General features: G+C 36.7%; 1 protein-coding gene across 2 annotated transcripts in view; it reads right to left on the reverse strand.

Annotated features, from left to right (window-relative positions):
- Positions 1 to 15,969, reverse strand: part of ARFGEF1 (ARF guanine nucleotide exchange factor 1) — a 92,479-nt gene that overhangs the window by 53,791 nt on the left and 22,719 nt on the right. For both annotated transcript variants that reach the window (XM_002197592.7, XM_072924719.1), the window contains exons 2-4: positions 11,302 to 11,332; positions 7,288 to 7,444; positions 6,118 to 6,264 (exon numbers count right to left, since the gene is read on the reverse strand). In XM_002197592.7, the coding sequence (XP_002197628.5) occupies positions 6,118 to 6,264; positions 7,288 to 7,444; positions 11,302 to 11,332 (335 nt within the window). The remainder of the gene's footprint in view (positions 1 to 6,117; positions 6,265 to 7,287; positions 7,445 to 11,301; positions 11,333 to 15,969) is intronic.

The raw sequence follows: 15,969 nt of genomic DNA on the forward strand, positions 1-15,969 counted from the left end.
ATATCTGCCTCTCTTTAAATAAATAAACCCACATAAGCCTGTGAAAGATCAGATAACACAGAAGTAAGGAACAAATTAGCTTTATGTGAGGCAGAGTCAGGCTTGATAAAAGGGCAGAAATAGAGGCAAATAAAACCTGAGGACAGGGTTTGAAAACGTTGTCAGAGATGTGCAGGAGAGTGGAAAGAAAGGGAGAGAGCCTGGTTTGCAACAGTTTGTAGTCATCACTGTAATCTAGTAGAAGGAATGAGGGAATTTGAGCATTAAAAACTTTGTCAGTTACCATTTAATGGCATGTTTAGGGTAATAAAGAAGAAACTGGAAGTACTGTAAAGCTCCTATTTTTTTTTAAATTTATCACAGTTGAAAAATTTCAAGTGTTGGGTAATTTACTCGTCAAACCACACCTCACATGTCTTACTGACATTGTCAGAACTTCTATACACACAAGGCACCAAGAAATGGAGAAATAATACCCATCACTCAAATCCCTTAAAAAGGCATTCAAGTCACTCTTGAAAACAAGCCGAACAAGTGGAGCCCAGGCATAAACAACTATTTTTTCCAAACCACTACTGTCTGGACCCAACACAGTACATATTTAGATTGAGTTAATATTTCTTTCACTCAGTTACAAATTATACCACTGACACATGTACACACACATATTTAATACATCGGTTTAAGAACCACCTACAGCTTTTTTCATTTGGAAGACAAGGTCTCTTGCAGCCTAGCAGTCAGCACACTAATGAAAGGTGCAGTGGCATCCAGCCTCCATCTCTGGTTCTGATGATGTCATTCATAAAGTTACTCCTTTGTGTCACCTTCTTTCTTCTTCTGAAATTTGGATGAGTAAGAAGCTGCCATTTGAAAATTCAATTTTAACTTCCATCTCAGTTCAGTGAAATCCTATGATATTTTTTCATCCAACTTTTAATAATAAAAAGTAGAGCCAGCTAGTTAGTAGAGAAAGGTGACAAGCCTACAGATAGATTATGTGCTTTTTTGTTTTAATTGGCTTAACAGCTTGAATTTCCCAAGTTTTTTTTCAGTATGCTTCTTATGAATAGCAGAGCTTGGCTCTTTTCACACGACCTGATTAGAGGTGTGGAGGCAAAGAAACACTTCAAACACACACTGAGGCATACCTCCTTAATATATTAATCCAAGTTCACTGAACAATATTTTCTGTGTAGCCTAAGGAATCAGTCTTTCTACAGGGCATCTCCTGCAGATATCAAATATACAAGAGTTGACAGAGCTCTTGATAGTCACTTCTTTGGGTTTCTTTCCTTCCCAGGCACTAGATATAAATCTTAATGACTACCATACACATTTGCAAACTGATAAGCATTTTTAGCTTTGATCTTTTGCTAATATCTTCCATCTTCCTTACAATTTAGAGTCATCCTCAGGCTATTAGTTATTCTAACTTCACATCTCCGTCCCATTTCTCTTCTGCTATTATGCCAATCTAGTAGAAATATGAGAATAAACAGAACACAGAAAGTATTTTACAATTACTTTCTGAACATCCTTCCCTCTTGACAGTTTCCATTGAGTGCTCAATTTGATGACATGTCCTAGACAACATCATCTGATTCTCTATCATAGAAGAGTATATCATTATCACAATGGCATAACAGCTAACCCTGAGAAACCACATGTTATGATCAGGAGTGGTAGTACTGCTCCTCTGAAACCCTTGTGAACTCACCTGTTAGAAAAATAAACCCTTTATCATTTTAGTACTTTTCTGCATGTTACTCCCCCTTAATCTGTGACCAAACAACTACTATGTCCATCAAAAGGAAGAAGAGAGGGGTCACAGATGAGTAGAGGACAATCACTTCAGCCCCCAGTGAATCAGGATTACTCCAAATCTGAAACTGCTACACATATCCTTGAGAGATAAGTAACAAAAGCTCTGCATTCCTCCCAGCAACACTCTTACTCTTACTTTGCAACCGGTACAGAGCATGAAACCACCTGTGCTACTTTAAAAGCAACTCATCAATACAAGTAAAAATCATAGAAAACAAAAGCACTCTCAGCTGGTTCTCTGGTGTTGAGTTCTGTTTATTTTTTTTTTTTAAGTGATTTCTGTAATTGCAAAGTATTAAATGCTTGCTAGGACAAGCATGAGGTAAGGCAAAAGTCTGGGAGCAAAACCCATTTTTCTGGGACAGGAAAACCGCTCTCTGCAGAGGTCAGAACAGCAAGCTACTCCTATGGAGTCACAGCACTATTTTGCTCTTTTCTACCGTATGCAGTTTTGGTGCTCAAAGCTTTGTGCAATTGAGTTCCCACTCCTTCCGGTGACACTTAGCTCATCTGTTTCCACTGTATCCTCACTGTGAGCTAATAAATAAAGGAAAGAAAAAAAAAAAAAGCCTGCTTTATTTACTTTTCCCCTTTACTGCTCTTTAGAAACAGAAGGAAACCTTTGTGAAAGGTTAGCACTACCTCATTCTCCATCAGGTCCTTCCACAGAAGCTCTCTTTGTCACAAAGCCCGCAAAAACTACCAACAGCCAAACAAGCCTTCCTTGCCCTGAAACTACCATCTGACTACTCAGAGTCAGGATGGCTACCATCCTGACTCTGAGTTTGTTTCCTTATGCTTTCCCTCCAGTATATTTCCTTCATATTTATTATTCTGTGTTTTGGAAAAGCCCTACAGTTCTGTGCTGGCACCTACTTACTATAAATAAAGCTTATTCGTTTTTATAAACAACCATTGGATGTCTTTGGGAAAGGACAGGATAACTTCCTGAGTTACAGATTATCATACATTTGTGTGACACCCACAGTATTTTTTCTTTTAGCCTGAAGCACATTTGCCAAGTGAGTTTTCTATTATTTAAAACAAATGCATTAAAACAGTTCAGGAAGTATCATGCTTTGTGAAGCAAAATGAATGTAATTTTAAAAGTAAACCAAATTAACATAATCCTCTACTAAAAAATCCAGCATCCATCTATAACTCTAAACTTTTGATTCCTCTCACACTGAATATTTTTTAAGAACAGTGAAGTTACAATAAAATAATGTGGCTACAACCAGGATAAAAATTTTCAGGGGTCAGTTTTTTCTTCCTCTCAGCCAACTCTGATCATCTTATCTTTGGAAGATTTATGACACAGTACAGCTGTCATCTGATCAGCACGGGCTTACTTTGTCTTAATTTCGTAATTCAGTTGCCTGGAAACTCCTGAATACTTGGAACAGCACATAAAACAGAATAGCCCTAGCTCCTCTCTCTAGTGTGAATTAGCTACTAGAACCACATAATTCTGTTTCATTTGAGAGGGTTTACTGGGTTATTTTCAATAATAATTTTTTAAAGTTAACTTGAAGTCCAAACATTTACTTATCACAAAATAATGTGCTAGTATGGACTGACTTTTGAAAAACACAGGAAACTGAACTCCTTAAAACACAAAACAACAAATAACCTTCATAGATAAATAATTTTTGAGTTTAAGTGACATTAAAAAAAGTCACTTAATAACATTCAACTTTTCAGACAACAGCTATCAAGTACACACAAAACATTATTAAGTTAATCTCTAAAAGTACCTAGATAATAGCATATACCTTCCATACGGCAAACCAAGGAAAGAAAACAGATGAGTGTGAACAGCTGGTATCATGTGCAACCCTGCCTCTTCCCTATTCCTTCTTTACAGATTAAAGAAAAAAAATTGCCACAGTTTTAGTTCTTCAGACAAAAAAAGGCCAGAAGAAATGTAAACAGAACTTCAAGTAAGACCTCCGCAACTGTCAGTGCAAGTCTGCATTCACACACCACAAATGCCACAGCAGCTGTATGAAAGCAAGCCTGGAAGCAGAAAGACTCAATCAAGGGATGTTAATTCACACAATTTGAATAAACCACTTTTAATTGCATCAGCAGTCTAATTACTTGCATTGTTTCTGCCACAACAATCTCCACCACAAAAACTACACAAGAAAGCTGTATGCGTTCACATCAGAATTACACCAAATCGAACTAAACTACAAGGGAAAGGAAGGAAAAAGCCGTTTTCCCAGTCTGGTTCATCACAGAATCTGCAGATTAAGAACAAGGGCATTACAGAAAAGAACATGCAAGTGATAGCAGCAGAAAAGTTAAACCGGCCTCTATCAGAACTATTGCAGGACATGACTCTAAAACTTTGATAGCTAAAAAAAAAAAGACAAAATACACTGCTCTGTGTCAGCAAGATTCTTTCCTTGGTAGTCAGCAAAAAGGTCTTTTCAGAATGTCTAAGTGGTTCTGGTAGTTGGGAACTGGCTTAAAATTACCCCACCCCTGGAAAGCCACCCAGTAACTAGGAAATCTGCCTTGCATGTTAACTCTTGCCCCATGACAGCTCACAGACCCCAGAAGGAGGGCAGAATGCTATGCAAGGGCCACCCATTCTGCATGCAAAACCAAGACAATCCCCCAGAGAGGAAGGTGTCCATATGATCAAAGTTCTCAGCTTTCACTGTGGTGTTGGTGAAGCAGCTGCCCTGTGGGAGTGCTGCTTATGTTGCGGGTAACAGCCTGGGAACACCAGCACAAAAAAGCAGGAGATCTAGGTCTCTCTGCCTTCCATCTCCCTGATGGAATTAAGATTCTTCAGACAACACACTCATCACCAGAACCACAGAAGAGTCTAAGAAGATCATCCTTCAAGTCATACTGGAGAAGCAGGGTCCACATTTATTCCATCCAATTCATCTCAGAACTGAAGAGTTAGGAGGCCTAAGAGAGTATGACTGACTTAGAAGTTTCATTATTCTTCCAAAGTCAAAAGTTCTGGTCTTTGCCAAGGCTATTTAAAATTTTCAAGATTTTTATAGTGTTCAGTGTATTGGACAAAGATGGAGTCAAAGTCAAAAGTCAAGTGAAAGTCGAAGTCAAAACTCTCCACTTTCCCAGTTACTCTAAAATGGCAATTAGCTACATGTAAACAGTGAAAAAATTAAGGCACTAAAAGAGTGTACACACTTAATGCACTTTAAAATTTTTGAAGAATTTACTTCCTCGAATCTTCTCCTGAAGAGGAGTATTAGCTCTTAAAGCACCTTCAGGATCGGAATAAGAAAGCATTCAAAGAGACAGTATTACAATGAGAGAGTTATAATACTTTCAGCCACTGAAAGTTTAAATCAATAAAAAATTCCCTCTGCAGGATGGAAAACATCTTAAACGCATGGGCAAAACAACACAACAAATCTAGAAAACAGGAGCATGAACCAACATTTGTAACAACTATCTGCAGGAGAAGTGGCATCCAAAAAAGAACAGGGAAGGTTTGAGTAACGAAAAGGAGAAGAACAAAGTACATTCTTTGCATTAATACAAGTAAATACAATCTGCAAGAAATGCCAATGCCTCAAGGATACATATACACAAGATTATGAGGTAACAAACACTCCATTTCGCTTAACTTCAAATGTATTCTTCACTGCTGTTCACCATCGCAGCCATTCAAAGACTGCTCTTACAGGAACAAGGTACAGCATTTCCACTAAGCAGCTAAATTCTAGTACTTGGCATAGTAATTTCCTGAAACAAATACCCATAATTAATGGCTGCAATCAGAAAACAGGTTTCCCAGAAATATTTGTATGAACTCCACATGCAACATTTATATAAGCTGTGGAAACAAACCCTGGACCTCCTTCAAGCAAAAGTGTATGACACAGCAGTACAAAGCTACCATGGTAATGTCCAACTGCCAGGTCTAATTGTATTTCATCAACAAATTCCAAAATGGATTTTAAAATCTGCTGCTTAATTACCATTTCTCCCACTGTTAGTGCAGGATTGTTTGACAGCAATTCCTCACAATTAGAGGCTCCACAGGTCTGCTGTGAATGAATTTCACCCAATGCTCTATGTACAAGACTCAAGGCCACAACCATGAGCTCACCCAAAATGCAGTGGAAGAAATTAGGGGAGGGGCAAAGAATAAGGAGTCTCCATCTCCAAGAAACAGAAAATATTTTAACACTACCATGACATTTACAAATTATGCACTTTTGCTTTTAAACTCTGAGGTCAAGTATGTCTTTCTACTGCCACCACTACAAATACAGGATGTATTAAACATGTTACCTTTATTATTTGTAGCTGAACCCCTTCGTCTGTTTGAGGGCCTTGAAAACAGCCACATATTGTCTCGATAATTCTATCAATTAGTTTTTTTCCTGGAGCTGTACTGTCTGGAGCATTCCCTGTCAAGTGCCCATATGCTATAAGTTTCTGGAGAGAGGAAAAAAACCCATGTAAATAAGAGCTTTAAAAAATTAAGCGAGCTTTTTGTTACAATAAATAAATTCACTTGATAGATCTAACTTGCATAGAATAAATAATCCAAAGTACCTTTTACCCCATGTATCATAAAACATCAATGATTTTTTACATATCCTCTAGATTTATTCCATTTTCAGTCATCAACTGCTATGCAAAGTTTGCCAGCAAGTTTAACATTAGTTTTGTTCAGCAGTTAATGTTCTAAAACAAACAGGATTCTAAGTTTTCATATATAGTCAATATACAAATGCTTTTTATACCAGATAAACCACCTGCAGATGCTTTCTATTTGAGCTACTAGCTAGTGTTCTATTTTTTAGAGTTTCTTCTAGTGTTACATGTTCTAGTATCCTTTGTTTTCCCGAGATCTTCAATACTAGAAGTGAAATTTATTGTGAAATTAGTAAAATCCTTTTCTGAACACTTTAGGCACAAGAGTATTTTCAAATTCCCATGGTACACAGAGTAGCATCATGGTATGAGAGCACATATGTGCCTGTGACTGTAAACTGAGTTCACTGTTGGGCTGCTCTGGAGGAGTGAATGGCTAAATACAACACTGCAGAATTTCTTCTGAAAACATTACAAGAGTCTCAAGAGTTTTGAGAGACTAGACATACCGAATTGAAAGTATTTTACTGCAATTAGAAATAGCATAAAATTAAATTTCTAATGCTATACCTGCTGCCTTAGCTCAACACACATTTAAATACATGGAAATAGGCTGCTGTACATAATAACCCAACCAGGAAACTGTGGTAAAACATATATATACAAAGAAACACACACATACACTAAATAATGAATAAGGCATATATTCATCTTTTGTGAGAAACACATTCTATTTGGTTGTGCATGCAATTGAGTAAAATAATAAAAATCCTGTGACATTATTTATTACATGTAACTGTACTCCCCCTCCAAAGCAACAGGATTTTACAGCTGATAGTTAAAACTCATCTTCATACAGACCTGTAAACAATCTAGAGATGTACTGACAATCCTGGGGCACTTGGACTGGCATGCCAATTCAAATGGTAGGAAGTATTTGTCCGCTTCAATGAAGCTTGTCTTTGATTTCACAGGTGGAAGAGTGCTTGAGCCAGACTTTGCATCTCCATGAGGGGGACTAAACAGAATGACTGTATTAGAATACTGTAAAGTGATCACACATATCGTTCTCACCACAATGTTTATGAATGAAATAATATATCAAGAAAATTAACATTAGGAAACAAAACCTTCTAACAACAGTAATATGCAAAGTATTCTTAACACATGACGTATTCTTAATACATGAAGTATTCACGGCTCTTTTGTGGACCGGGCAGATTGACCCACTTGCCCACTAAGAGGTTATCCAGTGGTACCTGCTGGTTTAGAAGCAGAAAGTCTTGCTTCCTCTGAAATACCACAAGACTCTCCTTGCTAGACTGGCAACAGCAACAAACTAACAGAAAAAAACGAACCAAACCTTTATCCCATTCTCTGCTACAGGTAACACCATTCAATTTAAGAGTTGAGTGGTTAGCAACATATCTCATTTGGGTAAATTATCTGAAGTTACTAACTGTACAAAAGCAAGAAAATTCTGAGCTGTTGAAGTTTTATTGATCACAGCACCTTTAGAAAGGTCATGCTCATTAATACCACAAAAGGATAATCAGGAATGGGTCATTTTTCACTAATTTGAGTCCATCAATGCAGTTTTGCTTTGAGTCAAAGCAAGATGAGCTCATCACCTTTATAGAAAGCATTCCCAACCTTTTTCATGCACTCATAGATATCTTTACATAAAAGGTAAACTACACTGTCTTACACAGGCTTGAAAAGCAGTATTAAAAAAAGAGCAAAATGTCATATTCTGTAGTGAAGGCTTACAGAATTCTTGCAGTAATTCAAATAGATCTTGGTAGAACAACTGCATTCTAATACAGCTCCCATGCATTGTTAATTAAAACAGATGCTTCAAGGAATACACTCAATTTCATGTTCCCGAAGTAGAAGAACAAACTGCTAAGAGTTTATTATAAATCCAAAGCATGATTGCAGTTCACGCATTATGGAGCGGGCCTTAAACTAATCAATACAAATTAGCTTCAGCTTTTCAAGGAGCAGGCTGGATTGTCCTTGAGATTATATCTGTCACCACATTCAAACAGATCTTGTTTAGGTTGCTTAAAAAGGGCACCCAAATTCAAGACTTAAGAGTGAGTAATTAGTATTAAGATGTTACTTTTTACTGACTACATCTCTTTTGAAGATTTAAGAATTTATCCCTACACAGTTTTTTCCTGAAGAAAACCAGAGGGGTTTTTTGTTTGTTTGTTTGTTTGTTTTTGTTGGATGCATAACTTTTATTTATTGCTCTGTATTGTTTTGCTGGAAGCATAGGTCTTTTGAACAACACCCTAATCAGATAAGTTGCAGAGGAAGTACATGATTCTTCTATGTTCTTGAATGCCTCCAATATTCCTATAAAAGCTTTACTCTGATGAAAGGGCAGTTATCCATTGCTTGTGTCTTGTGACAAGATTGTTTCTGACAATAAACCCACAATTGTACAAAACAAGGAGCAGGCCATGGTGAGATTCCAAAAATGAAGAACCCATGCTACAGCAAGCTACTAAATAAGCCTCAAGCATCTCCTAATTCTCTTAATTGACAGCTATTTTAAAATTAGCAGGATATCAAATATGGAGGATGATGCACATTTGTCTCTGGAAAAGCAACTCAGTAAAGCTCATCACACTGCTGATGATGTAAGGGAAGGCGATAGCAGGGAGAGGAGAGGACAAACTCAAAAGGACTTCTTAATGTCAGTGAATTGTTTCTGAACCCAGAAACTATCCCCAAAACTTTCTTCCACCAAGGCATCTACAAATTATGGGAATTATGAAATATGCTGATATGTATGTATTAGCCATAGAGAAAGGTTAAGGTATGTATCAAATAATGGATTTGGGAAATTATTTTGGAAGCATTTGCTGTGTAATGGTTACATAAATCAGTTTATACTTTTCTATTCCCTTCCCCTCCACCCCACTACCAAATACCAGCTCTGTTTAAAAAACAAACAGCAGAACAAAAGGAGATGTTTTCCATGCAAAATTTCTGGAAAAGGGAAATTTTCTATTCTTCAGGTTATTCCAGGTTAACTGAGATCAGTTACCTTGAACAGGGACTGGAAAAATTTAAAGATCCATCATTAGAAGTCCCTTATTAGGGCATTAGAATCTCAATTACAGAAGTAAGAACTTGAAAATAATTTAATAGACAAAGAAGTTTCTCTATTCTAGGGCCTAGAAAAACAGTATTTTCTACTGCACCTAAACAATTTGACTCTACAGTAAGAATAGAGAAGTCCACTCACAATTTCCAAGCCCAGCAAAGCCTTCACAGTAGCAAGAGGCTACTGTCAAAATAAAGACAGCACCAAAGAAACCAAAATCTATTTTAAAATTGCCTATAGAAGATAAGACACACTCTTTCTACCCCCCCCAAAAAATCACAGCTTCAGATACTCACAGGGCAGAAATTGTGCACTGGAAGTTCAGAAATGGCTCAACCATATTTGTATAAATGATTTTAATTCTGTGGTCTCATTAGTTTTAGCATGGTATTTAACTACAGGACCGGATATTACTTTTCCTTATTCAGTGCCCAGAACAAATAACTCTCACTGAATATTTAACATAAAGCATTTTTTCTTATCATGCTTCACAATGTGGACTTCTGCTTTATTTATACCACTCTAAGAAAAACCAATTATAAATTTACACTATTACTTTCTGTCTGAGACAATCTTGTAGTGCTGCAACATTTTCCAAACACTACATAAATATTAAATTTCATAAATATTTATTTTTACAATCTTACTATGAGCTCAAGGTATTGACTTTATTTTGCTGGGGGAAAGCAAAGCCCAATCTCAATCAGATGCACCTACTAAGTTTTATGCGCCCAATTCAGCAAGCTGCAAGACTAAATTTTTCAGCATATTTGATATTAGGTTTTCCTTTACATCTTCTGAAACAAAGTTCCCAGAGACTTTGTTACAGCTCGAAGTGATTCCATTTTCCAAACCAAAATGGTAGATTTCTGCTCAAATATCCAGGAGATGAAGCAGAAATCATTAGCATCCAACTTTGACAGCTGTGGTTGCAATGATTTGCCGAATGCTGAAATTCAGTTACAGGGCAGGATAGAGATCCCCAAGCAGCACCCAGCTGCCTAAGAACACTTTCATCCTCAGTTTCACCCACTGAACCAATTCTCTCAAAAAGTGGTATGAACAGTCTTCACCTCATGGTCCTGACTCGGAGTTAGGAACATACACTGAGATGAGGAAGATGATCCTGTGGAACATGTAACAAAATGCCAATAACAGATCCCACAGTTTAGCAATACTTAGAAGTTTGGTTGACAACAAAGGACTGCTGAATGTCAATTTTTTGGCTTTACCATCACCCGTAGAAGAGCTGTCTTCACAAATCTACACCTATTCCCTAACAAGGTCCTTTCCAGACACTATCTTTGCCAGTTACATTACTGTTCTCTGCTCACTCCCACTTCCTCACCCCAATCTCCTCCCTCTGATCACTCACTTCAAGTCTTTTACCTGCATTCTTCCCCTTTCTCTGAATCTACTTCAAGGCTCTTCCAGCCATACACTGAAAGAAATTTCTGCGCCATCCACAAAGATCTTTTACAACTTTGATCCCTATTTCCTACACTCCCTGGCCAGAGTACCACCCTGCTCCCTTTAAGTTAGCTTCTGCTGCTTCTCCCAAGCCTTATGCCTTGCACCAGAACAGCCAGTCACATAAAGCCGCACTATCGGTATGTTCCCAGATACCATCAACCACCCAAAATATGCAGAAAATGCTTTTCAGAGAGAGCCCATACTCCCCGTGCAGAATAAGCATGGTACACATTTTAAGATGTTAAAAGCACTATCACTTAATACGATGAACTATCACATACCTTTGCTTTTCTGTTTCAGCCTTTATTTCCTCTGTAAAATGAAACAAAGGCATAGTTATAGAAAAGGTATCATAAGCAAATATATAAAATTAAATAACAGAAAACTACTGGAAAATAAAACTATTTAGGCAAACATTTGAAACCAGGATTGTTATAAAACAGAAAATACATGTTTACCATTTCATAAGTACCTGTACTCTCCACTGGCATTGATTGTAAACTATATCATAATTACTTTGCAAATCTGTATTCCAAACTGGATGCTTAAATTTGCATCCAGTCATGCCAGATAAACATCACGCCCCTGGAATGCTTCTGTGAAAACACTGGCCAGCTCTTTTCACAGCTGATGTATATAGGAATAATAAGGAAAACACAAATATTATTCAAACTATTAATTTACCCACAAAGGATATAAAATATATGCTGCTTGATAAATACAGATTATACAGAAACACAACCAAACAATCCACCACTGCTAGTTCTTACACGAAATCTGAATGACCAATTACCACCCTTGGTTTTAAACAGTGTTAGATACCATGGCAAAGACTAAGGGAGAAGAAAAAAGTCTGTAGCACCTTTATTTCATACTATTTTAAAATATATTATAACAGAAGGATGAATAGTTGGCAAACATTTTCAGTAATTTTTAAACAATTCATTTATTTGGATAAATTAAAAATAAGTTTTAAATTACTGGAACTAACTTTAGGAAACATCTTTGAGTCAAAACTAGTCTTGTCTATTCTCTAGTCATTTTGCATGCTTAAATCATAGAAAATTTCATAAAGCCTAGGTTTTCCACTGCTGAAGAAATACATACTTGAAATAAACTGTACAGGATCAAGAATGAATGTGTATGTGTGTTTTTTAAGAAATCTCAGGAGATATATTTTAATATCAAGTCCTGCTCAAACATGCAAAACCATAATCAATTAAACCAAACAATATACTTTGATTTTTTGAACAAGTGGCATGGATTGATTCTGACAAAAAACACACCAAATTAATCTTTCTAAGTGAGCACCCATACAGCAAAAGCACACTTGGTCTGCATCCTGTCCTTCATTTACCATTTCACATGGTCATACTGATTCACAGACCTAACACAGGTTTTCATGCTTGGTATTTTATCACAAATCACTAGTAGCACATATGTTTAAGAACTGACTTTCCCAACATTAAGAAAACTGAACATATGGAAAGCACATCACCTTAAAGTCTGTATCTTCTGGTAAGACTGATGGTCATATTTACTCCTACTAAGCCCCAGAGGTTAGCAGGTCATTGGTTCACCCCAGAAACAGCTACTCCCAGGACTAGACAAGACATGAAAATAATTCCATATTCTAGACACCAAGCATTCCTCAGTAAATAGCAGTGATAAGACTCATGGTCAGCAATGTCTCAGTAAAGTATACCTTCCTTCCAGATTATGACATTACGACTTTTACTCACTTGAAGACAAATTCCCGACCAACAGAAAGGAGAAGAAACTCTCTTTGTCCCTTCCAGCATCTTCATACCTTCCATTATTTTACCTCCCACTTCAGCACTCACACCCAGGAACTCTGCTCCCCAAGACACTCTGAAGTCAGTCCATCAAACATCATCAACCAACAGACAAAACTGAATGGCTTCCAAATTTACTGTTTCCAACAAAACTGACCAGAGGTAAAAAGCTTATACAAGCATCATTCTATTTAAATGTTACTACCATTTCAAGCAGCATTGCCCAAGTCTATTAATGTGAAACCACTTACTTTATAACCTTTGTTTAATAAAGTTCTTACTGTGGTTGACATCAATTATTTTTACAAGACTAAAATGTTTGTAATTGCAGAGAAGAATATGATACTATTAGTATGAATAAGGTAAAACAGCAGACTTGAACTTCACTTTTACCCTTGAGAATAGAGACAACCTAATTTCTTTCACTGTCTGATTGCTGCCTCTGCTCTCAACACCAGAACACAAGTTAGTCATAGTACAATCTCATGGTCATGTATCAAATACATCCAGTAGGAAGCATACAAAAATTCAAGAAGCATAATCATCAGAAAACCAGATTATAATAAAGGTAATTAACAACTCTGATGCTACACAACTAGCATTAAAGATCATCTGTTGAAAAGAGATGAACCAGAACACTTATTGATGCATTCTTGTCAATGGGAAAAAGTAATCCTTGCAGAACTGAAAATTAGCTAGAAAAGAAAGATGAAGCTAGGCATGACAACATTCCTTAATTTGCTCTCCCTCTCTCCAAACATACAACCAAAACTGCAATAGAGGATCTCAGAGCCGGAAAAGCTCATTATCTCAGAATCACCATTCATTCTGGGAGGGAAGAAATAAAGAGGATGCAATATGCTAAAACAGGGGATAAAAATTGTAGGGAAGGACAACAGCTTCCTCTGTATTTTCTGTGATGTAAACACAGAATTACTATTAAAAATAGCTCAGATTACTCTATGGTACTGAAATCATGTGCCCTAAAATTGAACTAATTGTAATTATTTAGAAGTGCAGCAGAAATGGCAAAATAAACCCCCTCTGAATCTCCCATTCACACACAGCTCCAGAAGACCTCCTTATAGAATTCTATGACCTCTATGAGAATTAATAGAAATACACAAAGCTCTTGCATACTGAAGATAGAGCTGATCAAAGAGATACATTTATTTTGCAGTTTTACAATGGCATGCATCAACCATTTCACCGAACAGGCAAAATGAGTAATGTACATTAGTTTCAACATAATTTTTCATTTCATCTACACTTCTACAGATCATCATAATTTTAAAGAAATCTCTGAAAACATCTAAGACCTTTGTTGTTGGTTTTGGCTGTGTTGGAGCTAATTTTTCTTCACAGTAGGTTGTATATGGTGTTGTGTTTTGGATTTGTGCTGGAAACATTGTTGACAATTCAGGAATGTTTTAGTTACTGCTGAGAAGTGCTTACAGAGAGTCAAGGCTTTTTCCAGCTTCTTACTCCAACCCACCAGTGAGTAGGCTGGGGATGCCCAGGGTGCTGGGAGAGGACACAGTCACTACAGCCAACCCCTACAGACCTCAGGGGTGTATTCCATTCCCCAGGGTGTCATGCCCAGCAATAAAAAACTGGGGTAAGGGGCAGAGGGTGTGTGTGCAGTTTGCCTGTTGCTTCCTGTGGACTGACTGATAATTGGTCACCTGGTGGTGAGCTACGGCAATTTTTTGCATCACACATTTCCTGTGTTTTATTTTTGTTGTCATTTCTCTCTGTTTTCTTTTTTTTTTTTTAATTAACCTGTCTTTATATCAACCCAAAGTTTTTGCGCTTTTACCCTTCCAGCTCTCTGATACAAGACAATGAGAGGCTGCATAGGGCTTAGTTGCTGGCCAGAGACAAACCACAACAGGCATCCATAATTTCATTCGCACCTCTCCAGCTTCAATTCACTACTTTTAACATGTAATTTGAACACTTTTCATTATTCTCTTCAGACTGCTCACAGTTTTTAGTATAAAAAACCAAACTAGCTTCCAGTTTTCCCTTTCTTCCTTTAACACTTTATAATCAGCTAATCTCATGTGCACTATAAAATCAACAAATTTCACTTTTAATGACAGTAAGTAACACCAAACAGCAACATCAAAATGGCCAAGCAGGTCAAGTAGGTGCTGTGGGCAATACTGGATTATAATACTGAGTAAAACTCCAGTTTAAGAATAATTCACTGTTTACCTTCTGTATCCAATTCAAAGTATGATTTAAACCTTAAGTACATCAAAGATCATCTCTAATAACCTAAATTTCAAAGAGGTTACATTAGGTATTATTTCCTTCTGGTTACCTAAATACACTGTCATACTAAATGAAGTAGAAATATTCTAGAGTGGTACTTTGGCAGAAGTCAAGGATAACATTCTCATCAAGTAAGGAATAACTAAAATGTTATCTTTGGGAATACTACACTGAGCTAAGTTCTATGACATCAACATCAAACTGTACATTAGATTACAGGAAAATGAATTCTTATGGAACTTGCTATTGTGAAAAATGCAAACTATTTACCATAAAGTGGAAAAATACTTTGCAAGTTCATTATAAAATATGATGGTAGGTAAACCCCACATATCTGAAACTATTTAACACATCTCTCATTCTGTTTTTCCATTCTTGCATCAGAACGGTATTCAAGAACAAGTATGTATTACATTCCCAAAATACTGTATTCTAAACAACTAATGTTACCTGCCAGAGAAACACATGCATAATTCTTAATTCCACAAGGATCTGCACATCTAAAGCCTAAGACTCATTGTAAGCATCAGAATAAAAGCTTATTAAATATATAATGAATTCAAGACAGAAAGCACTGGCATTTTAAACAACTGTAACTATCTTGGGTAATCAGAAGGTAGAACTATCCAAAGCAGCACAGGCTGCAATAATTCAAGGAAACGAGTCAATGTTTGGAGTTCTCATGACTTACACCATAGAAAACTACTGTGAGAAGAAAGCAATTTTCATTCAATTCTTTCAAGTCAAAGAAGGTGAATAAGATCCAAGGAACAAGCAGTAAAGATTAATTTCAATTACATCGCTATCTATATTAAAAATAGGTGAAATCAAAACATGAATATTGATTTTGCTTGCATTCTTCAATCCAAGGAT

Source organism: Taeniopygia guttata, chromosome 2 (genome assembly GCF_048771995.1).
Source record: "Taeniopygia guttata chromosome 2, bTaeGut7.mat, whole genome shotgun sequence".
Classification (NCBI taxonomy): domain Eukaryota; kingdom Metazoa; phylum Chordata; class Aves; order Passeriformes; family Estrildidae; genus Taeniopygia; species Taeniopygia guttata.